The sequence below is a fragment of the Amphiprion ocellaris genome, chromosome 16 (genome assembly GCF_022539595.1).
Source record: "Amphiprion ocellaris isolate individual 3 ecotype Okinawa chromosome 16, ASM2253959v1, whole genome shotgun sequence".
NCBI lineage: Eukaryota > Metazoa > Chordata > Actinopteri > Pomacentridae > Amphiprion > Amphiprion ocellaris.
Window position 1 is genome coordinate 28,094,588 of NC_072781.1, and position 13,931 is coordinate 28,108,518.

Below are 13,931 nucleotides of genomic sequence, written 5' to 3' on the forward strand. Positions count from 1 at the left end.
TGACTACATATAGACATAATATGACTACACAGACACAAAATGACTACATTGAGACACAAAATGACCACAAAGACACAAAACAATTGAAAGAGACACAATATGACTATGAAGAGACAAAATATGACTACATAGAGACACAATTTGACCACAAAAGACACAAAATGACTACATAGAGTTCTGCTTTAGCTGCTGGTCAGCCGCAGTAGCTGTGTGTCAGTGTGTGTTGTTGTTTGGTGTGTAGCATGTATACAGCAGTGTGTATGTGGGTCACAGTGAAACTAGGCCACTCTGCAGCCTCGACAGGCCTCACATTGTTCGAGCTCAGTGAGCAGCTTCCTGAGAGGAAAACTTCACTTTGGTTTGCTTTAATCCAGCCGGCTGTGACGAAATCATCTGGACGCTGAAATCAGCTGGAGTCAGCGAACAAACAGGAGGCTCGGACATGATGCAACGGAGTTTTTAATCTGTCACATGCTCATACAGTCCAGGCAGTGAAATGCAAAGTGACTGTTCTGCAAGACTGTGCAGCAACATGAATATATGATTAAAAAAAACATTCCTTAACATAGAAGAAAATAGAAATCAATAATGGGGAGTGTAGAGATTGTCAACTAAAGTGTAGTGTACATTGTGTAACAGTTGCATTCATCAGTGTGTAATGTTTACACTTGTATAGACCATCATGGCAGTCTTGAGTTTCCAGTCTTCAGTATCAGTACATATCTCTATTGCCATTGTACATAGACAACAGAATTGAAAGTACAGTCCTCATCTATGCCAAAGAGAAGCAAAAAGAGCTTATAAAGACCATGTAAATGCTGTATAAACATAATACTAACTAAGACTAAACATCAGCCACACACACTCAATATTCATTTTCCATTCCATTAAAATTGCTCTAAAAACATGAAAACATATTGCACGAAGTATTTTTGAAATGTAAAATCCACAGTCACAGTCAGTAGTGTTTAGTGTAGAAATGGCTCTGGGGTAAAAAAAAAAATAAAAAATCTTAATTTTCTATGATGGAATCTTTGAAAAACAGGCATCTTTATGACAAAAAGCAATCATGTGTTTTGGTTGTTTCATACATCTTCTATAGATGAAAGTCTGCTGGGTCAAAAATATGCACACAGTAATGCTAATAATTGGTTCAATCAACTCAACTTGGTGCTTTTGGTAGCCGTTCTTGAGTCTATGGTTTTATTTTTGACTCTACAGATTCTGACGGAATCGGTGCAGTTGCACTAAATTTGTTGTCTTTCTGGCACAGACTTGTTTCTTCATCACAGTCCAGAGGTTCTTGATGGGGACTTAATTCAGGACTTTGGGGAGACCGGTCTAAAACTTTAATTCCAGCCTGTTTCAACCATTTCTGTACCATTTTTGATTTAAGTTTTAGGTCATTGTCTTGTTGAAACACTCAACTTCATCCTAGATCCAACCTAATTTTAGGTTTTCCTGAAGAATGGTAATCCTTCTTCATCATCAAGTTTACTTTGTCTAAACTGGATGATGGCATGATACTGCCATCGCCTTGCTCGATGGTCAGTATGGTGTTCAGGCCATATCTACTTGTGTCTGACTGCTGTCTCAAGTTTTTGAGATAAACTTTTTTTTTTTTTAAAGTAAATTTAACTATTTTTGGCTCATGTTCATTTTCCTTTTACTTTCTGTAAAACATCAATTCCTCTGGCAGCAGGTCTGTGGGAAGTCAGTCTAAAACCTTAATGCTAGCCTGATTTAGCCATTTCTTCATCACTTTTTATGTGTGTTTGAGGTCACTGTCTTACTTAAATGATTAGTAACTGTTTGTAAAATTTGTAAAATGCACCTTATTAGCATCTCTGTAATGCCAGCTGAGGTCAGAACGTCAAAAATTTTGTTGAAATGATCTCCAGATTCAATGCATGTAGGCTGCAAAGTTAACTAAATGTTTCATATATTATTTATTGTATTGGAAACAGTAAGGCACTGCTAGGATTTGAACCCAAGATCTCCTGTTTACTAGAGAGGTGCTTGAACCAACTAAGCCATTTAGCTATTTATTTACTATCTTTGAAGTGTGGGGTCATCGTCTTGTTGAAACACCCACCGTCCATCATCCAAGATGTAAACTTCTGGCTGATGATTTTAGGTTTTCCTGAAGACTGGCGCCAGTTCCACTGACAGCAAAACAGCCTGAGAGCATGATACTGCCACTGCCATGCTTAATGGCTCAAGTTTTTGAGATTAACAATTTTGTTTGTTTTTTTTGCCCACTGCTGGTTGCAGTAAAAAATTGAAAATTTTCCCTCTGCTGTGATATAAAACAGAAAAGCTGTGAATCTCAACAGGCACTGCTGGGGCTTGAACCCAGGATCTCCTGTTTACAAGACAGGTGCTTTGACCAGCTAAGCCACAGCGCCTCATGTGTTCAAGAACGTCATCCAAACATGTATTTTATGGCCTTGAATGATATTTTCTTTAATGTTTCTGTGGCTCAAGCTGAGGTGAAATAAAAATAAAGAGTAACTGCAATCATCTGTTACTATTCAGAATCCTCGTAAGATGGGCCAAACTTTGCTCTTGGTGTAGTTCTTCTACTCCAAAAGGCACTGCTGGGATTTGAACCCAGGATCTCCTGTTTACTAGACAGGCACTTTAACCAGCTAAGCCACAGTGCCTCCTCTGTGCTGGTTTCAATGCATTTCTGAGAAAAAAAAATCAGCACAGTCTTCTGACTTTTACTGGGGTTTATGTCAGGACTTTGGAAAGGCCAGCTGGATTTAGCCATTTATTTACCACTTTTGAAGTGTAGAGTCGTCTTGTTGGAACACCCAATGTCCTGCATCAAAGATGTGAACTTCTGGCTGATGATTTTAGGTTTTCCTGAAGATTGAGAAGGTAATCCCCCTTCTTTATTATTCAGTTTACTTTGTGTAAAGCATCAGTTCCACTGGCAGCAAAACAGCCTGACAGCATGATACTGCCACCGCCATGCTTGATGGTCATTGTGGTGTTCATGCCACATCTCCATGTGACTGACTGCTGTCTCAGTTTTTTGAGATAAACAGGCTTTTTTGTTTATTTTTCCCACTGGTGATTGTAGTGTAGATGTAAAAATTTTCACTCTGTTGTGATACAAAGCAAATCTGTATGAACATTGACAGGCGCTGCTGGGATTTGAACCCAGCATCTCCTTTTCACAAGACAAGCATTTTCACCAGCTAGGCCACAGCACCCTGTACTTTTTGAAAGTATGTCAAAATAATTTTTTTTGTACTTTTATTGTATTTTCAAACCTATTTCTGCTATTCCAGATGAGGTGAAATAACAATTCACAAGAACAGCAATCATCTATTCAGTACATAAGAGCCTTGTAAAAATATGGGCAAAGTGTTGCTCTTGGTGTAGCTCTTCTACTCCAAAAGGCACTGCTGGGATTTGAACCCAGGATCTCCTGTTTACTAGACAGGCGCTTTAACCACCTAAGCCACAGCGCCTCCTCTGGGCTGTTTTCAATGCATTTCTGAAAAAAAATCAACATGATCCTCAAGCTTTTAATGGAGTTTATGTCAGGACTTTGGGAAGGCCAGCCTGATTTAGCTATTTATTTACCACTTTTGAAGTGTGGGGTCATTTTCATGTTGGAACACCCAACGTCCAGCATCCAAGATGTAAACTCCTGGCTGATGATTTTAGGTTTTTCTGAAGAATGTGGAGGTAATCCCCCTTCTTTATTATTCTGTTTACTTTGTGTAAAGCATCAGTTCCACTGGCAGCAAAACAGCCCCAGAGCATGATACTGACACCACCATGCTTGAGGGTAGGTGTAGTGTTCAGGCCACATGTCTCTGTTTCTGTTTACATGTTTATCCCAAAGAGGTTCTTGTGGCATAAAACAGAAAATCTATGAATCCTGACAGGCACTACTGGGATTTGAACCCAAGATCTACTGTTTATAAATCAGACGCTTTCACCAACTAAGCCACAACACCTCATACTTCTAGAAATGCCATCAAAACCTGTATTTTTCTGTAGATTTTTTTTTGATTTCTGTGACTCCCGCTAAAATAACAGAATGAACTGAAATGACTTTTGTTGAGATCACCTCCAGAAATTATGGTGTAGGCTGGGATATTTTAAAGGCAACTGCAAACATTTTGTCATTTTATTTCCAAACATGCATCGATCACAATGTGGAGTACCACTTGAAGAGCTTGTTCTGCATATTTTAAATGGCAAAATGCAGGAAAAGCTGATGACGTAAGATTCTAAATCCCCTGAATTACATAACAAGACCTCAGGAGGAAATATTTGACTTCTCTTTGACCATCCCTAGTTTGTCTTGTTGCCTCATCTTCCTCTTCCAGGTGTAAAAGTCAGAGGTTGCAGCCAAAATAACTCTGGTGGATGGAAATAGAGGGCTGATGTCAGACAGCAGGGTGGGATTTTTGGGAGTAATCAGAGTGAGTGGATGGGACCGGCCGGGTCAGCATTGTGTGGACAGCTGTCAGGGTTTTAACACTCAGGCATGAACACTTGTGTCCCGTCATTGTGTTGAAGGCGCCACTGAGGCCTCAAGATGAGAGGTCAGGAGTTGAAGCGGCAGCCGTGAGTCCAGCTGAGGTCGAGATCAACGTTCAAGCTCATATAGATCTGAACAAGAGCTGGTATAGCTGCCACAAACTGTACCCAAGTAAAAGTACTAGTATTTACTGGAGACAAGTAGAAGTAGTCATCAAGAGGTTTTTTTGGTTCCTTTCCACTGTCACCAGCCATCTTGGCTCTGCTGGAAATTGTCATGAGTGAGAGACAGGTAGTGAAAAAACTGAAGATATCCAAGACAGCTGTTCATTACACCAAGAAAAAACAAGCCCAACATGGTACTACCAAACTGCTAGCTGGTCGCAGCAGGAAACGTCTTTCTACTCACCAGATGACCGTCACTCATCCGTTCTTGTGTCAGGAATCATCGTCAGACTTCCAGGGACCTTAAAAATGAGTGGACACTGTCGAGAAATGTGACTTGTTCGGCAAGGACAGTTGGAAAGCGACTTGTTGAAGCTGGTCTGAAGTCACACAAGGCAGGAAGAAGCTCTTCATCAAGGAAAGGCAGAGGAAAGCCTGGTTACTCTTTGCTGGGATCACAAGGATTGGACTGTTGATGATTGGGCTAAGGTTCTCTTCAGTGATGAATCCAGTTTTCAGTTGATGCCCACTCCAGCCAACTTACTGGTTAGGAGGAATCCTGGAGAAGCTACAAACCAGACTGTCTGCCCCTACAGTAAAACATGGGGGTGGATCAGTGACGATCTGGGGTTGTTTCAGTCTGGGTGGAACAGGGCAAATGAACCAGGTCATGTTTGAGGCTATTCTTGAAAACAGTCTTCTTCCATCAGCTGGAAAACTCTTTCCTGCCTCCAATGACTGGATTTTCCAACAAGACAATGCTCCTTGCCACACGGCAAGGTCAGTTAAAGCCTGGAATGAGAACCAGAACATTCCAACCATGCCTTGGCCTGCTCAATCACCAGGTCTAATCCAATTGAAAACCTGCAGAAAATCATCAGATGCAAAATGGAGAACCACAAGCCCATAAACAGAGCAAATTTGTTTGAATTTGTGCAACAGGAATGGGCTGCTGTGACAGCAGAACAATGTCAGAAGCTGGTGGAGAGCAGCCAAGACGCATGGCTGCAGTCATGAAAAACAATGGTTATTCAATCAAGTACTAACTGCCGTGTGTATCATGACTAAAACAGGGAATGTCTAAAAGCACTGTTTGTGACAGTACAACGTCATAGCTATTGATGGAAGAACTTAAGGGATTTTGGTTATTATCAAGAAAACCACTGAAAATGGTTAGATATCAGCTCTTAAATTAAACTCTTCTTAGCTATTTTTGTTGTTGTCGTTATATTTGTCCAAACAAATGTACCTTTAGTGGTACCAGGCATTAAAATGAACAAGAAATTGATGAAAACAAGGGTGGTCTAATAATTTTTCCATGACTGTATGTCATGAATTGGTGCTATATAAATAAAACTGAACTGAAATTGAACTGAAGATAATTCTTCTAGAAAGGGAATAAAAGTTTCTGCTGAAAGAAATAGTTAAGCATTGAGTTGAGTGGCCACAGTGCCACAGCTTTTTGAAAATGGTACTCAAAATAACACCTTTTTTTAATCTTATAAACTGCACCAAAGCCTCAACTTCCTGGTGAGATAAAACTCCAAAAGATCAGGAAACCTACATTCTCTCCATGCATGCCATAAAGTTTATTGTCGATAAGCTGTAGTACCTGGCTGTTCCACCAGGTGAAGAAAAATTAACCCATTTTTCCAAACTAGAAACTGTAAAACCTCAAAAAATCATGTGTGACTTTTGGTATCATTGGGCAAATAAACCAAAATCTGTGGCTAAAATTGTGATGTTTCATCAATCACTGTATTCTACATGACTTCTAAAAAATTTTCCAAAAACCAAATAATTGTGGAAAGATCCTTGCCTCTGCCCTGATTTGCTGGCAGTCTTTCGTCCTCCCCTCTGTCTCTACTTAAGAGTATATATGATTAAGCTGCTGTTTAATTAACAGGAAGTATAAACACCTGTGAAAGAGCTGCTCACTTGCCTCCAATTAAACACTCCCCTTTATAGGGTTAGGGTCTGGTCCAGACAATCACTCAGTGCCAGATGTAGAAACAATGCCTTGGCTGGTTCCCTGCTCATCTCCCTGGAATCACTTTGGATCATCCACTGCATGTTTTTGCCAAAACCTCTTGACTCAAAACAAACCATCTTGATCACCTGCCTGCTCCAAACTTCCACATCACTGCTGGATTCCTTTCTTCATAATTGCTCACAGATTCCTCATAGCTCTGATCTACCAGCTAGGTTTGTTTAGCCTTTAGCCTGGAGTTTTGTTTTTTGTTTGATTATCTTCCTTTGCTAACTCAGTTATTTCCTTAATGTTTCCTCTGCAGCTTTCCATGCTGTGCAGTACTTGGTCTTGGTTAACTTTCAGTTCCTGTTTCTTTGGTCTGTCAGTAGTTGGTATCTTGTGTCTTCCCCCAGTAAATTTGTAGTTCTGTGAGTTAGCACTGAGTACATGGAGCTATTGCCATTTCCCTGTGTTTTATTTTAGATGTCTGTGTTCAGTTTCCCATTGTTAACCTAGCCTCTTTAGTTAGCTAGCCCGCTCACTTCCCTGGTTAGTTTGATTTGCATTTCGATCACTGTCCGTAGTAGTACACAGTGTTGTTTTACTTAACAACATTTCACCAATTCTCTGGTAATGTCTGTGCCAGGGTTCCCAAGTCAAATTTTGCTATAACCAGATTCTGTAAAAAAAATTCTGTATTCCTTGGTGCAACTTTGAGACTGTTGGTGACTCAGCTGTGACTAACAATTCCATGACAAATTCAGGAAATTTTCCTCTGAACTGCAGGTTGTGTTGACAGAGCAATTTTTTTTTTCAGATATGCCACATCATGAAAAGAGAATAAAATGCTCAAAACAAACGACCAAAGCAAATCTAAAATATTTTAAAATTAGTAGGATGAAGCTTAACTTATTAGCTCCTACCTGTTATAAGTCTGTACATCTTATGGTTCTGTTTGCTTCAGACATTATATTTTAATATCTCTTTAGAAACCTCAAGAACACAACTGTTACATATTTTATTTTACAAGTCTTTTTTTGTATCTTTTGTTCAGCTGTCTTTTTAGTTGTACTTATTTTGAGACTGTCCAGGCTGTTCTACACATTTAACCCCACAAACTGATAGACATCTACACAATGTGGTACAAGCAAATGGCTTTTTAAAATTATAAATTTCCTCCTTAATTCATAGTGTCCAATGCTGGTTCTGAACAGTTGTATGTTCTCAAGTGATAAGTATGGAAATGAATTAAAGCAGTTACCATTTGCTTGCTTGTGTAGTAGATGTGAACAGACATTAAATAAACAGCTATCATGGCTGCTTATTTAACAAGTCTGTTATCTTATTCAACAGCTATCTTTAGGAAAATACAAGCATCAGACACTTCATTTTCTGCATTCAGGTGAATTTTCATGAACCACTTTGCTCTTTTTCAGGTATTAATAAATGGTGGAAATCAGGGAGACACCAAAACCAAACAGAGCCAAATAATTAAAAGATTGTCCCGAATTATTAAAATCAATCCAGTGTATCTTTGACAACTGAATAGCTCCGAAATACATTCAGAAAATTGTATTTCTGCATCGAAACAATTGCTTCATGTGACTTAAGTGTTTAGAAAACCTGTTGTAAAACTCCAATAGGACAATGTCTGAAATGTAGTGTTTAAAGGGTTGGGTGTACCGTGGCTCCAAAAGACAGAAAACCTGTATTCTCTACATGTGTATCATAAACGCATTGTAGATTAGTTGTGGTACCTCGTTGTTCCACCAGGTGGAGCCACTTCCTGTTTGATACTGTAGTGATGAGAGGAGATGTTATTCAGGATACAGGCAGTTCATGTTGGCAGCAAAGAGCATTGTAGGGTATATAGCTAGTAGCGGGCACCATGACAAAGACTTCTATGGTAATTAATGACCTCCAACCAGAGATGGTATATTTAGTGTAAAGCATCTGGCCACAGTTTGTGTTTAACTGATCTAATACCTGTGTAACGTATGTACAGAAAGAATCAGACTAAGAATGATGATGCTGCCGTGGGTGGGCTCCGGTCTCTAGAGAAAATGTCTTTGTCACAGAAAACCCAAAATTTCAGCACAGAGTCGACATCAGAGTGGTTTTTGAGGTTTTGATTGTGGGGCTGCAAATGCACAACATATGCCCTTCACCCCTGCTGAATTCTACACATTTGTTTCGGACTATTTGACAAGCAAAACTGGTTGAAACAGCACTTTTTGGATTCTCAGGTATTGTCATTTTGGTGCTGGGTAAAACCTCTTTGGTGAACATTTTTTAGAAGAAGCCAGGTGGCTCTGAACTATTTCCATTACTTTTCATGTGAACATGTGAGTGCAACACCATAACTGTGATCCAGAAAAGTTGGCTGACAGCTTTTTTTCCTCATCTTTAGCGTTTCTGATGTTTTCAGCTTCACACCAGTTGATCTGCGTCATCCTATTTTTGTAACTGTGCTGTGAATGTGTGTCGTGTTCTTCAAAGTCTCTGTAATCGACAATAAAACTCCACTGCTGAGGTGAAAATTCAGATTAAAGGGACTTAAGCGTGCAGACGTGTTCGCCATTAACTTATTAATTCATCCTTTTCCCCCATTTGATTGTTTCATGGAAATCTGTTTTTCCAGGTGGGCTTTTATAAATAGAAGAATTCAGGCTAACATGTGCACTGACCTGAACATACATGCTGCTGACACAGAAACAGGAAAGCATCTGAATGTGTTTGTGTTTGCACAGATCACTCCGGGCAGCAAGGCGGCACAGGGCAACCTGATCCAGGGGGACGTCATCGTGGCCATCGACGGCGTCAGCACTGAGGGGATGACTCACCTAGAGGCTCAGAACAAGATCAAGATGGCCAACTACAACCTGGCACTTACCATGGCCAAGTAAGTGCTGATTCTTGTCTGCTGGAAGTCCGTCTGAAGCTCCTTTTGGACTCGATTTCTCTCCTTATCAGTGAAAATCACAGGTCCCCTCATGTAGTTGAAATCTCAACCTGATGATCTCATGTGAATCTAATTGGCTGCACTTTTCTGTTCATTCACAAAGTTACATTTAAAACTTTCAAATCTCATATAGACCTTCAGTTAACACCAGTTTCACCTACAGTCTGGACAAAGTGTTTGGAAACCTGCAGAATAGTCAACAACCTCCAATTACTACAGGAAATTTTAGTGCTTTCTGCTGAATTTAACAGTAATTTCTCCTCAATAAAAGATTGTGACCTGGTGTGAACTGGGCTGTTGTAATGTCAGTTACAGGCGGGTAACAGTTGATGAATTATCTGTCAGCGGCTCCTATTTGCATTATATCATGAATGCACAGACAACTTTAAAACTTAACAACATGCAGATTCTCAGGCAGCCTCTAAACTGATTTCTAAAGGTATATTTGCATTCTGTCTTGGTTTGTCCTGCTGAATGTCTGTTGTGATTTCCTTATCTTGCAATCTGCCCCCATCACTTTCCAAGATATTATTATTTTATATATATATATATATATATATATATATATATATATATATATATATATATATATAGTTTTAGGTTGAAATGTGTGGGTCTGAGCTGCAGATATTAGCTCTTCATTTGCAGCAGCCGCACTTTATGAAGTCATTACTGCCCCGAGCTTCACCTCTAAGGCAACAACGGTTCTTCTTTGTTCAGCATAGTTCCATTATTTGTAGACTTGACCCTCACAGGGACGTTTTCTATTCACCGTCAGCTCTGATCTCCGACTCTCGATGAACTCCTTTTCCCAGAAGAAATGGAATCTTTTCAGTTTGTAAAAAAAAATGTTGGAGGAGACAATGAAAAGGAGCTAATGTTTTTATCACTGTTACATAAATATTGAAGGGTTTATGGATGAAATAAAATGTCAGAAAATTGCTATGTTGATGGATGTTTGGAGAGGAGACAAGAGGAATGGAAACAAGAAGAGGAAAGAAGGAAGGAAAGGAAAAGACAAATGGGAATACAAGAAGTTGAGAGGAAACTAAATAAAAGAAGAAAATAAAGGAAATATGATGACGAGGCAAGGAAAGGAAAAAGTGCGACAAAACACTGGCAAGGACCAAAGTGCAGTAAAAAGAAAAGGAAACAAGGAAAGCAAATGTAATGAGGAGATGAGACAAGGAGAAAAGGAAAAGGCAAAATAGGAAAAGAAGAAGTCCAAAGGGGAGCAAAGGAAAGAAGGAAACGAGGGAAGAGGAGCTAAGATGATGAAAAGAGGAGAGTAGAAGGAAGTAAATGACAAGAGACAAAAGGAGGGGAGGAGAGGAAAGGTAAAGGCGAGATGGAAAGTTGGGACGAAAGGAAAGAATGAGATGAGACCTAATTGGAGAAGGAAAAGGAGAGAAGTGGTAAGAAGGAAAGGAAACAAAGAGCAGAGGAGATAATGATAAAGAAAGGGAGTAAAAGAATTGGAAAGAAGGTGAGGAAAGGTGAGATAGAAAACAAGGAGGCGCCAAGAGGGAAAAGAAAGAGACGAGGTGAGATGAGGACCAAAGTGCAGTGAAAAGGAAAGGAAACAATGGCAGGAAATGTTGAGATTAAGAAAACAAGATGTTGAGCTGAGAGGGGAGGAAAGGAAGGAGACAAGAGGAGAGGAGACAAGGAGAATAAAAAGCTAAATAGGAAAGAGGGAGATGAAAGGAAAGAAGGAAATGAGACTAGGAGACAAGTAGATGAGAAGGGGGGAAAAGAGAAGAGGAGGAACAGAAAAGGGAAGATGGGTAAACAAGAAGTTGAGAAGGTAAGTAAGAAAATAAGGAGACAAGAGTGGAAGAAAAACAAGAAGAACACAAGTGAGGAAAGGAAATGAGGAGAGTGGAAACGATAAGGACATAATACGATTGGAAAAAGAGAAAATATAGAGGGGAGAGGAGGAAATGACAAGAGGAAATCTGTCTTTTAATTGACAGTTCATAAAAAAAAAAAATCAATCAGTAAACATCGTCTGAATGTGGAGGACAGATTCTGAACATCGGGGAGTTTAAAGGTGACACAGTGACATTTGTTGCTGCCCTACTTCCACCGTTCGCCCCGGCGGCTAGAAGAGAACGCTCTGTCCTTCATCCTCACGTATTTGTCTCAGAGAAATCCTTCCTCTGAGTGAGAACTGGCAGCTGATTGGCTGCCGTCGGTCACGAGGAAATGTAAAGGTCAGGGCTTTCTGCTCGGACTCACAGGGGAGTCGAGAAGGTGACGGTGATGGACACCATCAGGGTCGATGTGAGGCGAAGAACGGGAGGGATGAAATAGTTCCAGTTATTGCCCTGACTGTTGTTTAAGAAGAAATAGTTCAATTGCTGCTGTGATTGTTGTGAACTAGATGTATGAAAAAACAGTCATGGCACCGGAATTTGATTACCACAAAACGGTTCCAATTATTGAGCTGACTGTTGTTTGAAAAGGAGTAGTTCCATTTACTATGTGACTTTTGTTTCGAAAGAATTTGTTCCAGTCAGTGTACAACTGTTGTTTAAAAAAAAAAAATTCTGGTCATTGCACCAGATGCTGTTTGACAAAAACAGTACCAAATATTGATCTGACTATTGTTAGACGAAACAGTTCCAGTCACACCACAACTGTTGTTTGACAAGAAAAAGTTCCAGCTGGTGCCCTGACTGTTGTTTGATTTAAAAAAATAAAATAAAATAATAATAATAATAATAATAATAATAATAATAATAATAATAATAATAATAATAATAATAATAATAATAATAATAATAATAAATAAATAAATAAATAAATAAATAAATACTTTTTTTTTTTTTAAATCCCTCCAGTCACAGTACAACTGTTGCTCTATAAGAAATAGTTCCAGTCTCTGTATGACTGTTGTTTACCAAGACGTAGTTCCAGTCATTTCTCCAACTGTTGTTTGACAAGAAATAGCTCCAGTCCCTGCTCTGGCAGTCCAAAAATGTAGCAATTTTCTAAATTAGTTGATTACATTTGTGGTTGTTCTGTTTCCATAGAGGTGCAGGATGATATTTAGAGGGTTAAAAACTGCAGAAAAAGCAAACTTTATACTTTGTGTTTAAAAGCATTATTATTAAGAGATGCATTGTACAAGGGCTAGCTGCTGGCTAATTCCCATCTGCAGTCACTGGGCAGGTAAACATGTTGTAAATAGAAAACAGAAAAGATGGCTTCTGCACACATTTTTGGTTTCACACCGGACTAAAATAAGGTGAAGCATCTGATAAGCTCCACAAGGGCATTAATGGTGGAGCACACAGAGTTCTAAGCAGCTTCTCATCGCCACAAACCCTCTGGGTGATGACGATAAGACGTCCAGCTGCTGTCATGTGTGTTTTCTGATGTGCTGTTATATCAGCATGAAGCAAAGTCGGCGATGGACTGAAGGAGATGGGTCAGGAAATAGGTGTGACCCCTGATATGCAACAGCAAACATAAGAGTAGCTGGTTGACCTCTGGTAAACCTTCACACCGCCTCACCTGAAAACTCACAATGCAAGCAGTTCAATCATGTCTTCAATTTTCATGTCGGGGTCGCAGCTTTTTCTCTTTCCAAGCAGCACAAAATGACTGTAATAAATCTGTGATGGGTTTTTATCCATCAAAAATCTGATCAGCTCTTCACGTTCATCGCATCCACAATCAATTTTAGCCTCGTTTTGACAGCAAGAATTGAACTGTATGGTCCACAAGTGCAGCTGTCAGTACAGAAAAATAAAGCATGACTGTTCATTTACCTGTTATTTACTGGAGGGACTGTGTTGCTCCACTTTTCTCTTTGTTATATTCCAGAGGCTTTCTGTTGGATTCAAGTCAGGCCACATACTTACCCGGGTCATAGATTCCACTTTCCTACTTTAGAACTCGTGTGACTTTGTGCTTTGAATGGTTATCGTGCTGAAATATTCCTCTTCCTCCAGCATCTGCAGTCTGGGAGTCATCTTGTCAGCCAGTATTTTGGTTTATCCACAGATATTCATCTATAAATGTCATCTCCCCAACACTTTTTGCATTGGCCATATCATGACACTTCTACCTCCATGCTTCACCGTCAGGTCTATGTATTCACTGTGGTAGTCCTGGTCAGGTTCACACCAAAACATACTGGACTCCATTTGAGCCCAACAAACTTACCTTGGACTCATCTGATTAAAGAATGTGCTTTGTGCATTTTAGCAAAGTTAAATCTTGTAATTTGTGCCAAAGGACAAGCAAGATTTTTTTTTTCTTGGCTTCCGTCCATAGAGATTGATGTTTTGAACTGTCTGAGCTGGTACAGAA

General features: G+C 39.6%; 1 protein-coding gene and 3 non-coding genes across 11 annotated transcripts in view; 1 reads left to right on the forward strand and 3 right to left on the reverse strand.

Moving 5' to 3' along the window:
- LOC111579916 (LIM domain-binding protein 3-like) overlaps positions 1–13,931 on the forward strand; it is an 84,936-nt gene that overhangs the window by 35,552 nt on the left and 35,453 nt on the right. For all 8 annotated transcript variants that reach the window (XM_055018253.1, XM_055018254.1, XM_055018251.1 and 5 more), the window contains one exon: positions 9,397–9,548. In XM_055018253.1, the coding sequence (XP_054874228.1) occupies positions 9,397–9,548 (152 nt within the window). The remainder of the gene's footprint in view (positions 1–9,396; positions 9,549–13,931) is intronic.
- On the reverse strand, positions 2,335–2,408 carry trnat-ugu (transfer RNA threonine (anticodon UGU)). The gene has a single exon. It is a non-coding gene; the product is annotated as a tRNA-Thr (tRNA).
- Positions 2,593–2,666, reverse strand: trnat-agu (transfer RNA threonine (anticodon AGU)). The gene has a single exon. It is a non-coding gene; the product is annotated as a tRNA-Thr (tRNA).
- On the reverse strand, positions 3,412–3,485 carry trnat-agu (transfer RNA threonine (anticodon AGU)). The gene has a single exon. It is a non-coding gene; the product is annotated as a tRNA-Thr (tRNA).